The 15829-nt window shown below is 44.4% G+C and overlaps 1 protein-coding gene across 2 annotated transcripts in view; it reads left to right on the top strand.

Moving 5' to 3' along the window:
* The first annotated feature begins 1135 nt into the window (after nucleotides 1-1135).
* LOC311213757 (ubiquitin carboxyl-terminal hydrolase 12-like) overlaps nucleotides 1136-15829 on the top strand; it is a 30257-nt gene continuing 15563 nt past the window's right edge. Inside the window, exons 1-2 of one of the 2 annotated variants that reach the window (XM_084293971.1) lie at nucleotides 1136-1218; nucleotides 13429-13509. In XM_084293971.1, the coding sequence (XP_084150097.1) occupies nucleotides 13484-13509 (26 nt within the window). In that variant the 5' untranslated portion in view covers nucleotides 1136-1218; nucleotides 13429-13483. The remainder of the gene's footprint in view (nucleotides 1219-13428; nucleotides 13510-15829) is intronic. The other variant, XM_084293970.1, reaches the window with a different exon arrangement.

The raw sequence follows: 15829 nt of genomic DNA, 5'->3' as shown, positions 1-15829 counted from the left end.
AGAAGAGGCTGACCCCCAGCTCCCCACACCTTCCTTTCAGGTAGCTGTAGAGACCAATAAGGTCTCCCCTAAGGTGACAAGAACGTGAGGAAATGTCCTCAGGTTGCACCAGGCGAGGTTTAGGTTGGGTGTGAGGAAGAATTTCCTCACAGAGAGGGCTGTTAGAAGGGGCTGCCCAGGGAGGTGGCGGAGTCCCCCATCCCCAGAGATGTTTCAGAGACGTGGACGTGGCACTTAGGGATGTGGCACTTAGAGACATGCCTCAGCAGTGGCCTTGGCAGCCAGATGACGGCTGGGCTTCCTTTTGGAGCCCTTTCCCAAGCTGAGGTCAACTGTATGAAGTTCAACAAGGCCAAGTGCCAGGTCCTGCACTTGGGGCGCAATAACCCCAAGCAGAGCTACAGGCTGGGAGAGGAGTGGTTGGAGAGCTGCCTGGCAGAGAAGGACCTGGGAGTGATGGTGGATAGTTGGCTGAATATGAGCCGGCAGTGTGCTCAGGTGGCCAAGAAGGCCAACGGCATCCTGGCTTGTATCAGGAACAGTGTGACCAGCAGGGCTAGGGAGGTGATCGTCCCCCTGTACTCGGCTCTGGTGAGGCCGCACCTCGAGTACTGTGTTCAGTTTTGGGCCCCTCGCTACAAGAAGGACATCGAGGTGCTTGAGCGGGTGCAGAGAAGGGCGACGAAGCTGGTGAGGGGCCTGGAGAACAAGTCCTACGAGGAGCGGCTGAGGGAGCTGGGCTTGTTCAGCCTGGAGAAGAGGAGGCTCAGGGGTGACCTTATCGGTTTTTATAACTACATTAAAGGAGGCTGTAGAGAGGTTGGTCTATTCTTCCACATGCCTGGTGACAGGATGAGGGGTAATGGGCTGAAGTTGCGCCAGGGGTGTTTTAGGTTGGATATTAGGAAGAACTTCTTTACTGAGAGGGTTGTGAGGCATTGGGAGGGGCTGCCCAGGGAAGCGGTGGAGTCCCCATCCCTGGGGGTCTTTAGAAGCCGTTTAGCTGTTGAACTCAGCGATGTGGTTTAGCGGAACCCGCGGCCGGGCTCGGCGGCGCGCAGCCGGCTCTGCTTGGGCGCCGCACGGGCGGCCCCATTTGGCGGCCGCGCCACCCGCGGCCCGGCTGCCGCTGTCAGTCGGGCGGCGGCGCAACATGGCGGCGGCGGGCGGATGGAGGCGCTGATGACGGTCCGGAGACTCGCCTCCATCTGTACCATGGTGGGTCAGCCCCGCGGGGGCACCGAGCTCCCGGCCGCCGCTCCCGAGCCTGCGGGGTGGCGAGGCCCCGGGCTGGGCAAGGAGGAGGGAAAGGGGAGCCCCCGGTGTTGGGGTGTGTGGGGGGGGAGGCCGCAGGTGCTGGGGCCGGGGTGCCCTCAGGGGGGGCCGGGGTGCTCCCCCGTTCCTGCTCGTTTGTTTATTTATTTTTGTGGGAATTGCAGCGTTTTGAAAGGTTTGTAAGCGTTTCGGGTGGAAGTGTGGAGCTGGGCTGCTGGAAACCCCCAGCGACGGGCTGCGCGGGGCTGTTAACGGGGGTGATCTGTAAGTAGAGGGGCTTGTCCGGCTCTGAGCACAGGGGGCTCATGGGGCAGTGTCGGGTCTCACTGGGGATGTGCTGTCCAAACACCTTGTATTTATTCCTGGCGTGGGGCGTTTGAGCACTACAGGCCGGCGTAGGGGTCTCAGTACTGGTTGGAGTAGGGGTCTGGATCGCCAAAATCCGACACCAGATCAGGCTGAGGACGTGGGGTTTAGTGGCTCTGTGTTTCTCAGCCCCCATCTCCATCGCTCCACCCCCTCAAACTTCAGTTTTGGATCTTATTTGAAACAGTAGCAAAGCAGGCAGGGGCTGTGTCCTCAGAAAGGCTGCAAAGACTGACTTCTGACCTGCACAAAGAGCATAAGGGCTTGGGGTTGCCTTTCCATGTGGGTGCTGCCACCAGTTTTGATTAACTTCAGATCCATCTGAACTGACCTGTAGTGTTGTTTTACAAAGCTCGGTGTCTGGAGACTCATAGTAATACTTGTAACAAGAGGGTTTTGTTTTGTTTAATTTAATTTAAGGCAATGAGTATCTGGTTAAAAAAAAAAAAATCAATTTAAATATTTCAGAAGATCACCCAGAACTTCATACTTCGCTTATTTCACTAGGTTTCTTTCTTTTTCCAAAGCAACTTGGACTTCTACTTGCCCATCAGAAACACAGGTGAAATTAAGGTCACGAGAGGCAGCTGAATCACGCCTTCATTGCGGAGCTCCGTACCCCAGAGGCAGGCGATTGACTCAGTCCCATACAATATTTTGGATGCATTCCTGAGATCAGCTGACTGAGCCTCAGATTATGAGGGTGAACGTAAGGCAGTGCATTTTCCTATGACTATGCAGCCAAACCTGACTATAGTCACTTGGGTGTTTGTGATTTGTTTTTAGAGACTTTGACTATACATATTCAGTCTGGGACTCATATTTGCACCCGTGCTTACCTTAATTTTGGTTGGGACACTAGATGAAAGCGAAGCAGATACTTGTAGCCTGTTAATGTCCATTCTGAAGTAATATTTATCTTCAAGAGAAGATTTCTAGCAATTATGTTTTCATCCTGTTGCAGCTTTGGGACTATAACCCCAATATTGCAACTTTGTGATATCAGTGTTTTGTCAGATGTTACAGATTTTTTTCAGCATAAGTGTTCTATGTGCATTTGTGGCTTGGGTAAACTTCCTGGCAATGCCACTCTTATCTTTTCTTCAGCTAACATGTGAAATGTAAGGTTCTGGGTGCTGTGTTTTAAAAGTGAATTGCTTTATTTGCATCTGCTTCGATGTCCAGTGAGTAAAAATACCATTTGCCTTGTCACAACGTGAACACGAAAAATGTAAGCCTTCGTTCAAAAAACCACTCGGTTACTTTAACACAGTCTCTTTAGGAAACTACTTTCTGGAGAACTATGCTAACCTGTGCTGTCTGTGCAGTACTTGACATGCTGCTAGTAAAACGTGCAGTTTTCACCAACAGTTCTCATCGTAGAACGGTTTAGGTTGGAAGGGGCCTCAAAGATCATGTAGTCCTAACCCCCTGCCATAGGCAGGGACATCATCATCTGAACTTTGGGCTGGAAAGCTGAAACGGAGGTTTATGTTGTTCTCAGACCTCTCAGTCAGTACTGTAAGGGCTGATGTCCCTGACTTACCATTTGAGATGCTCCAGTATTCTGCAACCTCTCTTTAAAAATGGAATTCTGTGCCCAACCCCATTAGCAGGCAGCAGTATGTTTGTAACTTGAGTTCGATCCCCCCTCCCTAAAATAACTCCCAGGTTTTTGTAGCGCGGATCACCTCTCCTGTGCCTTCTGATCGTAGCGTGCCCGGTGTGTGAGCACCGTCCCTCTTTCAGCAGTTGCGTAACATTCGTGTGGCAACTACGGCGTTGCGAAGATTGGAGCTCTCAGGAAAATACGTGGTAATTCAGGAGTGATTCATCGCTTGGTAAGGATGCTGACACCATATGGCAGGGCACATCCATAGCCAAGAGCTACCAACTAGAGCTCTGGTTCTCTGCTCTGCCCTTTTGTCTTAATTTTTATTACCTGGCCTCTGTCTTTGTCATGTACTCCAGGGTTTTTCATTTTCTTTTGTAAGTCACAGCAAAAGTAAGTGGCAGAATGAAACAGAAAGACTATAAACAGAAACTGTTTAGACTTTTTTTTTATCCCCTTACCTTCTGCTTCATGAAAAATGCATAGCTCCTGTTTCAAAAGTATATTTAAACCGGTATGTTTCTAGTTCTGTGGCATATGTGCAGTCATGGACATATGGGAATCCTCTCTTGACTCAGAGAGGAAGGAGGGCTGAATTTCCATGGGTCTGACTGTGTCATCTGATCCAGAATGCGCCTGCTGTGCTGCAGGGCTGTGACAGCCAGCTGTGGAACTGAGCTCACCAGTCAGGGTCTTTGTGGCATTGACAATAACCTTTTTTTTTTTTTTTTTTCCATTTCTCTGTATAAGCAAATCAGAACGCTAGTATCGAGCAACGTAAGAAGCACAGAGATCTGAGCTTTTCCTCTGCAGACTTTGTGAAAAGTCTTCAGTAAGCTATTAACAGAAATATTGGTGTTTCTTGGTAGGCTCGTTAGGGACATTTCCCCTAGATTCGTGTTTAATTGTTTGCTAAACCAGCAAGACGTGCCTTATGAAGAACTCAAATCCAGTATACAAATTGGTGGTAGCTCTGCTCTACTCTGAATCAGTGCAGCGAGGATATAATTATTAACTTCAGCACTGGAGAAGGGATGACTGGTTCATTTGTAAGCAATACATTGCCATTTGCCACCTGAATAATTCACATTATTCAGTTCAAGCAGGGCTTTCGTGTCATTGATATACACCGTGTGCCTACCTGCTGCTTCACCTATATTTTTAGAAGTTTCTTTTAGCTTTAACAGAGAAATGGCATTTATGGCTGGGAAGGGGTCACTGAGGAAGTGGAAAGAAGGGAGGACAGAAGCTGAGCTAGCTCAGCAGACTTCTGTTTCCAGCAGTGCTCTGCTTCTTGATTTGTTAAGTTAAAGGAAAGAAATGCTCATCGTTGTGCTTAATGCACAGCTTGAGAATGCCCTGCTTTATCGTAGGGAAGGAAAAAGCGTGTGTAACCCTTTGCAAAGTAGTTTGTAGGTCACTTTGGTTCTTCTGCTTGTGCTCTAGTTTAAGGCTGGGTGTGCGGGGGGTGGTTATTGATGTGTTCTGCAGATCCTGGACTTGGAGCAGCACGGAGATGGGAGCCCGTGCCTGGCAGGCAGAGTGCCTGTGTCGAACAGCCCAACAGGTGGGCAGTGTGCTGCCTTCTTCTTCTGAAGGCTTTTTAGGATTTTGTGCAGGAATCCTGAGCTACCGCACAAGTAAGTCTTTCTGCTGTCCTGGTGTCTGTTGTGATCTCAGGTTGTTTATAAACTTTAAGGTTTAATGCCTTCACTATCTCTGGGAAAGTGAGAGATCACAATTGTTGTGCCATGGAGCACTGAGAAACCTGGGGGCAGTGCGTGGTTCACTGAAACCAGGTATTAAATACACCAGAGGATGGGTACTGCAGGAGCTATTATATTTAATATTATAAATATATAATAGATTTATTATATTATATATATTATATATGAATAATATATAATATATATAATAATATATAATAACAAATAATATTATATATTATATATAATATATATTATATATTATATAATTATATAATATATATAATAAATATATATATTATATATTTAAAAATGAGGTATGAATACTGGGGAAAAGGTATTAAAATAGAGTGAAGGTTGTTGAAGAGATGCTCTGTAGAATCTTGCCGGTTTTGTTCTTTAATCAGGATTCAGAAGAGATGCTTTGAAGACAGTGAATGCCTGTGTGTGTACGCACATCACTTACTGGCTTGCACATTAGAAGGTGCACGACTTTCGGCATTTGCTCCTACAGATGTCAGAAGCTTCCTGGACTTGTTGCCAAAGTAAGGGGCTGCACTGCAGGTCATCGTGTTTTGTTTCTGGTACTTTATCTTCTCAGCTCCTTTCCTAGTGCATTGTCCACTTAATCACAGCGCTGCAGGAGAGGTTATGCACACCTTCAGACCCACTGGTGGGCCTCGTGTCTGTATTTTGTGCTGTTATCCCGAGGTCTGTGCCCTTCCGCTGGTCTCCTTGTTTCCTCCAGCTGTGATGCATCTGTGCCTGTTTAACCTGTATGTGCGCAGTGCCTGAAGTGACGACCAGCTCAGAAATCTGTAAGGTGAAGTTTAGCCTTCTGTCAGCACCCACATCCTTGCTTCTTCCAATACTGTTTGATGTATGAAGATCGTGCTAAAATCTCACTGGAATCTCACAAAAGAGTGGTGCTGGTGAGCACTAGGCTTTGAGTGCACCTGTGGGGCTGTGCGTGTTCCTACAGAGGGCCAGGAGGCCCTCGGATACCTGAGAGCTGTAATGGCAAGGCATCTGCTCCTAAATTGTCACCTACTCAATGGGGAGAAACCCAAGGTCAGGAGGAACCTCAGGGAGCTGCCTGTGAGCACTTAGGTAAGCTTGGAGTCAGTGGCTAAGAAGGGAGAAATGAATTGCTTACAGGACCGCGTTACAAAGGCACAGAAACTACTGCTTGGAGTCCTGACTTCCTCACCCTAATCGGCATCCTTCCCGTGTGCTCTTTTAACTGGAGCCTGGCTTTGCTGCCTAATTGTGAAGAGCCTGAAATTGTGGAATTTCGCAAGCACGTATGGCTTGCTGTACCGCAGTAAGTGAGGCACAGATCCCGTGGACCTTGCAGGACCAGCTCCTAATTACATAAACATCTACGTGAAACAATTTACCAAGCACTCTGGTTTAATTTACCTAAAAATACTTTAATTAAAACCGTACTTAAGGCTTGAAACACTTGGTGGTAGTAAATCTGTTTTGAAACACGGCGTTTTGTAATTTCCCATCGGTCTCCATAACGCTGCTGTGCTCTGTAAGCTTTACTCCCTTTTTACTCCTTCCAGAGCCAGCCTTCCCCGCGTGCACTTTGTGCAGACTCAGAAAATTCTGTAACATTTACAGGCGTGTAGTTTAGGAAGTCTGCAGCAGCCTCGTACCTGCTCCTTTCAAGATTATCAGCTTGTTTGCCTGCATAAGCGTGCGAAGTGCTGGAATCCAAAGTTCAATTTACCGCAATTTGCTGCGCTGAGGACGTGAGCCCTCCTGGCTGCGGGAAAGGGATCATTTCGAAACTGAAGTCATAGCGTGAGGTAGCTGAGCTGACAGCTCTCGTCGTCTGGCTTCAGCACTGCACACAACCATGGAGTTTCAGAAGAAGGGGAAGTAGCATCGAATTCTGCGTTTAGAAAATCATGGCTCTACGTTTTATCGAGTGTTTCAGAAATACAGCCCCAGGTTTGCTCCCTCCTCTGCTCTCCCATACGGTGATTTTAATAGTCCTGAGACTGGAACCATTCTGACAGCGAATGTGGCAAAGGAGATGCAGGCAGAGCACGAAATGCATTGCTGCACGAGGGTTTATTCCCTGAAACGTTCAGAGTAGTGCTGGCCTGGCCTTGTTCGTTCATCCTATTGCTTTTTGTTTGTTCGCTCATTAAAAATCACTCGTTAGTCATGCAGCTCATTTAATGAGCTTTTGTCGTCTTGAGGGCTGTGCGGTGGTGCCCCTTGGAGCCTTTCTGCCCAACTTGAAAGCCACTTCCTGGCCTTTTTTTCAAATGCCACGTCTTTTTCTGCGCTAATTTCTTAAAAAGAAAGGGTCAAATGAGTAATTAGTGGCTTCAGCAAGACTCGTGCACCGGATCTGTTCTGGATACTCAAGTCTCTCATGGCTCCCTTCCTCTTTTTTTGCCTTTCCTGAAGGGAAATGTCCTCTGCAGGCAGGTGCACGCTGTGTGCTCAGTGGGAATCAGCTGGTTCCAATCCAGAGGCTGCGTTCGTGTGGTGCTGAGCCCAAGCTGGCACATCTAAAGGCACGTTTGTTTCGACAGGCTGCTACACCAGCCGTGCTCTGCAGCTTCTGAACGTGCAGCTGTAATGGCATTCTGGGCATAAACTAAGCTGCAAATTATGTCGTTTGCACTGAATGATATTAATTGCAATGGGAAAAGGATAAAAGGTTTGCATAAAAAGCATACAACGTCGAAACCAATGTTTTGCACTGAGCTTAAATATACATATGTAGCAAGTAATTTATCTTAGAGAGGCTGTGACTTCAGATTTCCATGGACTGTATGGAGTTGTGCATGGAGAGCTTTAAATTAACTGATTCTCTCCAGCTTGTTGAAAGTAATCTGGTGATGAGATTGGTCTTCGGTATATTTTAGCTAGCAAAGCAGTTGAAGGATCCGTGCAGGCGTAGGAAACTGCAGTTTAAACACCATGCAACATACAGACAGGATTTTTTTCAGGAACTCTGAGAGCAGTAAGGTGTGCACTGATGGCTTTAGGAGTTACCCTTCTGAAAATCTGCTAACTCCAAATAAACTGTAAATGAAGCATCTAAAAGGATGGAGCACCCCTAAAGAAGCTCAGCAACAATCTACTTGGATTTCTCATAGGTTTTGTCAAGTTCATTATGGTAAAAGAAGTAACAAACTGTAAGTTCTTGATTGCATTTTTCTGAAAATCTGAGAAGAGCTTCATGGTTCTGTTTACTTTCTTGTATTGTGCTGTAAGCTGCGTCATCTGTGCTAGCGTTTAAAAAACCACTACCTGTAGTTGTTTGGCAAGTGCATTGCCTGCTTAGGTATCTGTAAATTTCTGTGTCCTTCTAAGACAGCAGACAAATCTTTTTTGTCCCTTTGTGTTGAGCTTGTAATGAAGCTACTTACAAATCCGTTGACAGTCTGCTGTTACATGGCTTTTCCTGTGTAATTTCAAGAACGCTGCATAATGCAGAGCATGTCAGAAATGCTGCTTGCACAGTAGCCGCCTTCAGTGAGTATCTCAACAAGGTTTTTTTTGTGCCTTCACTTTCTCTTCTTCCACCATAGTTTCTTCTTTTTTTCTTACTGTACTTCTCTCTTCCAACCTATTCCATAAGTTTGCCATCTCCGCAATTAGGAAACGGGCCCAGTTCCTAATAGCCAGTGAGTTGTGCTAATGTAAGACATTCCACCCTTCCCTCAAAGCAGATGTGAATCCGGCACCCTCCAAAATGTGCAGGACAGCTGCCTGAGCCCTCCTCGGGTGCTTAGTCCTTGAGAGCAACTCAGCTGGCAACAAGAAATCCCATAAACTACTCTGCCTCCCCACACCAAACCCACAGGGTGTTGCAGAGGGGGCAGTGGGATCTTCCTGCTCATAGCCCTTTCCCTTCATCCACTTGCTGTGTTTTTTCCTACTTCATTTCACAGCTTCAGTGCCTCTCTGCTCCCTGTTTGCCCAAGCAGCAGCGTGACGTTGACCTGATTATTTTTGACAAGAGTTCTGAATAACAGCAAGGATACTGACCCGGGCTTGTGCTAATTCTGATCCTTTTCTTGCAGAAGCTATGGCAGCAGCTGCTTCGTGCTCAGGAGGTCTGCTTGCAAGCTTATCGCGATAGTACGGCCCTGCTTTTGTAACCATGCCCACATCTGTACGGTTATCTTCATGGCTGCGAGAAGCAGATACTTGTAAATGGAAGTGTGAATTCTTCAACCTGTGAACGTTGTTAATTCGGGATAAGAAACTTGACTCGTAATGTTGTTTGCTCTATAATAATCCACTTGTTTGCAGCTGAGTTCTGCAGAGGAGCAGGACTTACGTGAATTTAACTCTTTAAAAAGAAAACAGTGCTCAAAAGGAAGAGAAGTAGGAAGTTGAAGTAGGACCCGTGAGGATGCTGGACATGTGGATTTTGTCAGCTGCTGACCGCGGTGCAGCTCTGTGCTGTGCAGCTGTGTTCAATCATTCCCAGCTGTTCTGCTGCTCATCTGTAACCTCAGAGGAGCTCCTCAGCTCTGGGCCTCATAACTGTTTCTGCCCCAAAGCTACCTGTGTATGGCGGGTAGAAGAGAAGTCTTTTTTTTCTGTGTTTTTTCATTTGCGTGGTGCGTTGGGCTGGGTATAAAACTTTAAGGTTGCTCTACCGAACAAAAAAGATCCAGTTTCTGAGTTGGAAGACTTCACAGATCTCTCTTCTGGTTCTGAGGGATTATGCAGTTAAGATTTGAGCTGTGCTGTAAGATCCCTTCCTTTGTGATGCCTTGCCTAGCTAGCTACCTCAGGTAAGGGCTTTTGAAACTAGGCTTTTCACATCCCTTTTGGCTCTACCAAACTCCCCAAAACCTGCCTTAGAGAGGTTTTTGTGCTCTTGGGGTAAATAAGAGTTGTACTCCATCCTGCCTTCCCCGTATGTCACACATATCTACTGCTGGTGTGCTGTCCTCACCAAGCTGGTATGAAAATTGGGGAAAAACTCGAATATTAGCAACTCCCTGTGCTTTGTTTGGTTCTTTAAATCTCAGCATATGAGACTTTTTTTTTTTTTTTTAAATGGGTATTCCTCATCTTTTCTGATGGAAATCAGTGAGCACAATTATTCCTGGAAAGTTCCCTCTTCTAAGATTCAGTATCCACAAAGTGAAGTGACTGCAGCTATGGGAGAAAACGTTTTGTTGTCTGTATGCTGCTGGGGTTTTCTTGGCTGCTGTTGGCAGCATTTATTGTGCTGATAGCTTGGAGGGGCCAGGCAGCTTTCCCTCTCTCTTAGTGCCAAGCTGAGCTCGCTCCTTCTCTAGGCTCAGCCACTTGTGCCAGCGGCGGTGTGAACAGCACAGGGGAGCTCTGGCAAAGTGCAGCCAACCTCTGAGACATCATTTTAAGGCGTGGTAATTTCTAGAAAATTACAAATCCTCATTTCAGGTTGCTGGAACTGCAGTTGTCACCTCTCCCACCACGTTGGAAGTGTTGAATTCGCATCGCTGAGTCTGGTTGCAGCAGTAGATCAGTATTACCACGGCAGTTAGACTAGGGGGATGGCTTCTTTTGGGGTGATTGTGTTGACTACAAATTTGTGTTGTCTGTGTTCTCTCCGAACTACTGCCTACAAGAAGTTTTCTCTCTGCCCAAACCAGAGCAGCAGTTCCTTGAGAGCGTTTCACTGGCCTCCTGGAAGTCCCAGGGCTGTTCTTTTGGGGTTTTTATAGGATGTGTTGGTCTTGTCCTAGCATTGAGGACTCAATTCTGATCTCATGCATTAAACTCGTGCATTTAACTGCATTTTATTACAGTACTTGCTGAGCTTTTATATGCCAAGAGAACTTGATTGGTGTCTGTTAGTGATTTTTTTGTTGGAGCTCACTCCTGTGCTGCATCGCTGTAATCACTGCAGCTTGCAGTGGCGTAATTTAATCGTGCTATGATAGGCATGTATGTTTTCTAGAGCCTCTCCAGTATGTTATGTATTATTTAATTTGTGAATCGACATCTTCAGAACGCCGTCTGAGTAGTTTGTGATTTTGATTCCCCGCACAATTAGCCTGAGCCTTGTTTTGGTTTACATGATTTTGGTGTGCTAATTTTCTATGCCATCTGACAAGAGCCTTCAGAAACCCTGTGACTAAACATTGGGTTAATTTAGTTTCTGCAACTGAGTAACTTTAAATTAGGCATTCAATTTACTACAGAAACCTTAATTTTTCATCTATTCCTAGAGCTAACTTACCAAAGTCACAATTTAGGGCAGTAGGTAGAAGTAAACATTTGGAGGGGGGAGGAGGGGAAGGGTAGAGGTAAAGATAGATAAAAAAATCTTAGGTCTAGTATTTTTTAATCTACTATTTCTTTTCGGGGTGGACACATAGTGGAGGGAGAAAGGAAAAAGTAGTTGGGAGCAGGGAATGGGTGTGGGGAAGCAGGAGAGGAGCTGCCTGAACTGGCAGTGATGCCTCAGAAACGTCCTGTGTAATCACTGCATGCACGGAGCCTGCCTTGTAAATCTATCAGCACCCATGTTTTGGTGTGGTTTTTATAGTACCAGAATTTGAGTCTTCCTTGTTTTCTGTCTTTTTTGATGTATGTAATTCCAGTAAATCTGATGTGGGAGATCTGACTACAGCATTGCCCTTCTTCATCTTAAACTGAGTTATTTCTTAGGTTCTTCTGTCTTTCTTAGTTTGTTTTTTTTTTCTTGTTCTTTCCATCTTCTTTCAACCTATATTGTCTTTAATGGTCTAAATACAGTCTCTACTTGCCAGAGGCTTATATTAATAGCAGAATGCTAATGGAAATTTTTGAAATAGCAATTAAAAACCATTGCTAGCTTCAGGGAGAATAGGTGAATTGTGTTTTGCTGGGCTGTAATTTGTGATTGTTGAGTGCTTTTCTGAGGAGTTTGAATTTAAGCCTTAATATGGCTCACCTGTGCAGTAGGCTCCCTGGTTGCAGAAAGCTTCAGGTGGAGTGATTTGGGTGTGCAAAACAGAAGTCAAGAATCCAAAGTGCTTGGATGCTGCCCTGGAGGATGGTGAGTCCTTAGGCAGCTCTACAGATGCGTTGGGAAGCAGCTGAGGGCTGGTGGGCAACCATCAGGAAGCATCAGGGGACAGGATGGAGTGGGGTGTGAGGGGAGGCACCAAGTCCCCACTAAGCTCAGCTGTGAGGTGTTGGTGGAGTAAAAAAAAAAAAAAAAAAGGCGGGGGGGAATGGGAAGAAATGCATAAACCACTTTGAATTGGAACCAACAAACTTGAAACTTGGATGTTGGTGTGCTTTCGTTTTTGTTCTGTGCAATAATTAAAACCCCATGGATATGGAGTGATATTTTGGGGGCCTCTCTATAATAGCGAGTTCTGTCCTCATTATATTGCTGGAGACTCAAGGATATATCCAGAAATACATGGCAAGCTTCAGCTTCCTTAAATTAAAGGTGACAAAGTACTGCCAAATGAGCTGAGTTTGAGGAATGTCTCATAAAATACAAAATTTTTCTTTCCATTCTTATCTTAATCATGCTCCACCTGTCCATAATACTTATCAGGAGGGAGAGAAGAAAAAAAAAATAGTATTTCTGATAGAAAGTGTCAGTAAAGAAGACTTAAATTCTGTATGTGTGATAGAGACAAATAATCAACAGCCACACTTACCTTCAAAAACTGCAGCAGCATTGAAAGCTCTAATGAATACTCAGAAGTATGCTCTTTGGAGTATACAAAGTATTCAACGCATGTTGAAATATGTTTAGAACAGAATTTGGTGAAAAATACCTGTCTTAGTTACTCAGGCACCTTAAACGTGGCCGTAAGGTAACATCAAAAGTCCTGATGATCACACAGCATCTGACGGATGCAGGTCTAGATCACATAGCAATGATTTACTGTTAGCTGTGAAGTTGTATGTCATGCATTGGAAGTTAAAATTTATGCAGTTCCCTCCCTCCTGCAGCCCCCAGGAGATTCCATAAGGGAATTGTCTTGTTGTTCTTCCATGAAGGTGCAGTCCACATCAGACAGACATTTTTTCTTTCATGCAATTTGTAGCCTGTATGGTTGCTGTCCTCTAGGCTTAAAAATTCTGTGCGTGTGTTACAAGTTTCTTTATTTTTACAGTACATGCTTGGCTAAGTTTAATTTGGCATTTCTACAGGGTGACTAATCGGAAAACTTAAATGAGAACAACTTTCTTGCCGTTAATTTTCAAATAAAATCAAATGCAAAAAAAACTTCTGTTAGATCAGATGGTGCTCTGCTGTAGTTCTGGCTGATGAAGTAGAATCCTGAAGTGAAAGTGTGGTGCCTTTTATAATAATAAATTAAAGTCGTCGTGTTGGTTTCATTTTCAAGAACATAGGATACACCAGCTGCTAGTTTTAATGGAAGTACCTCCTTCCTAGCTTCTTTGTTTCTGGGGTGGTAGTATCAGTTCTGTTGGATTTTTTGTTACTGTTTTTTTCTCTAACATATTGTTTCTTTGCAGGGCGCCAATGCCTCTGCTTTGGAGAAAGAGATTGGTCCTGAACAGTTCCCTGTGAATGAGCATTACTTCGGCTTGGTCAATGTAAGTGCATGCTCTATGCTTTAAGTGCTATTTTTTTTTAATTTGCATCGTAATTTGGAATTTAACAAGCTTCTGTTAGAACTTTATTTTGAGCCCTTCTGATGTAAAGGGGGACTCTGCACAGACACGACAGCCTGCAGTGCCTCGTTGTTAACCAAGATATAAATTGTGTCTTAAAAACAGAAAAACAAGTATTATAAATATTGATTAGTGAGAGTATTTTTTCTACCTGGTACATTTCTAATTATAAAATCTTAGTACTGAGCTAGAAAGGTCATTACAGTGTGTATGTTGTTTGTATTCTCTCCATCTCGAGAAGAGAGGTTTGATGTTATGCTGATACTGCGGTGTGTGGGATTCCTGAGGTTTTTAAATGTTACTTTTCTAAAGCATCCTGCTCATGTGGGATTTGTGGCAGTTCTTCTAAGCAAGTACATAGTCAGATGGATGATATTTACTTGGCCAGTAATCTTCTCACATGTAGTAACACTGCTCTTTTATTTTTTGACAGCCTTGTGTAACGATGAGTCCTTCTAAAAAGCTTTATCTCTTCTATCTATCAGCTTGTGTACATCTGACCTCATTAGGATCTGCTGAGCAGGAGGACTTTTCTACCTAAATTAACTGTGGAGAGAACTGGTGTTGATCTTGCCAGTGCTTCTGGAGGAGAAAGGCAGCTGTTGGGCCTGTGACATCTTTTACAATGAATGTAGGAAGCTGCTTAATAGCAGGAGGTTCTGTGGCATCGTACCCATGGTGTGAAAATAGTTCTGGCAAAGCTCACTAGAACCCCAAGCGTACTTCTGTTTGCTGCTCATCTAGGTACCTCTGGTACATCTCATTGAAAACAGAGATGATCATCTTTAGACGCACAGAGCAAGGTTAGCATAGCTACTAAAGCATTATTTGCTGCAGCTCATCAGAAACTCATTTAGTTGCCTTCTGTGTGGGCCTCTGGCAGTTTATGTTCTCAGACACCAAGACATCTAAACACATTGAGTTATACTCCTTAAGTATGGTGTTAATGGCCGTTCCAGAGCTTCTGAGGTTTGCACCATAATGAGAAAATGGAAGGCATCTCCAATCGTAACATAAATAGCAGAGTGATGAGCAGCATGAAGAGGGAAAACAGCATTCTAAAAATAACCACAGCTATTATGCCCGCATCCATTCTCTGTTCAGAAGGACAAAATATGACTAATGCTGTTGTGCTCCATTTCTTGCAGTCGGTTTCTTAGGGATGATCGTTCTCACGCTTGTTGTTTTGGAGAGATTTTTTTCCGAAGCTATTTCTAGTTCTTTCATGATGTGAAATTAATTGGAGCGCTTTAAGGAGTGCAGTTTTATGACTTTGGTGCTAGTAAATATGTAGTTGCACTGCAAATAGAACCAGGTGTTGAAACCATGGACAATCAAGGCTTTCCAAAAATTGTTTTGTAGTTTCCTCTGCGGATCAGGGAGCTGAACCAGCTCGCCTGCAGTCGGACAACTGCTAACACTGCTGCAAAGTGTATGGGGGAAGGCTCCAACTCTTCCTTCTGACAGCTGCTACTGAAAGGGATTTTGTGTAATGCTGAAATAAGTGTGAGAGGGATGGAACATTGTTTTTGTTCTAGAATTTCATCTCATATGTTATTTTAGTTCTAGAATTTCATCTCAGTTTTCATTCTAAAAAGTTTCTTGTCTTAAAATGAGCCTTTGAATTTCCTTTATGCTTTAAATACCAGATGTTTGTGGTTATTTTTCCTTTGTATTTTAGGTCACAGTAGACTTCATATGCACAAATGGAGTATCTGATCTTTGCATGGGACTGTAGGACTAGAAATATTCAGCAGCCTGAATATAGAGAGCTGCCATGCTATCTTTTCTTTTGACTTTCTTTTGAAGATGTATGGGATGGCTACAACCCTCTTGTTTTTTTGGGGCAGAATTTCTAGCAAAACTATGGTGGTGGTTGGAACTGACGACATTGTTCTTCTAAAGGCAGACTGATTTAAGTTAAAATTATAACACTGATATGTAATACTGTTTATTTTTGGAGAGCTGTCTCTAATACAGAGAAGAGTAGATCAATAATAGAAGTTTCCCAAGGCACTGAATTGCTTAAAGCTGGAAGAATTTTATTCTAGCATTTTAGAAGTCAGAGTTTCTTAAATAAAATGCATCACATGGCCTTTCTGTAATGTACTTGGCATGCTGTAAAATACCTAAAACACCAGCAGGTAAGAGTGATTGAATCATAGTCGTAGAATACCCTGAGTTGGAAGGGAGCCACAAAGATCATCAAGTCCAACTCCTGGCTCCACACAGGACCACTCAG

Source organism: Netta rufina, assembly GCF_964035555.1.
Source record: "Netta rufina genome assembly, chromosome: 12".
NCBI lineage: Eukaryota > Metazoa > Chordata > Aves > Anseriformes > Anatidae > Netta > Netta rufina.
This window is presented reverse-complemented; position numbering and strand designations above follow the sequence as displayed.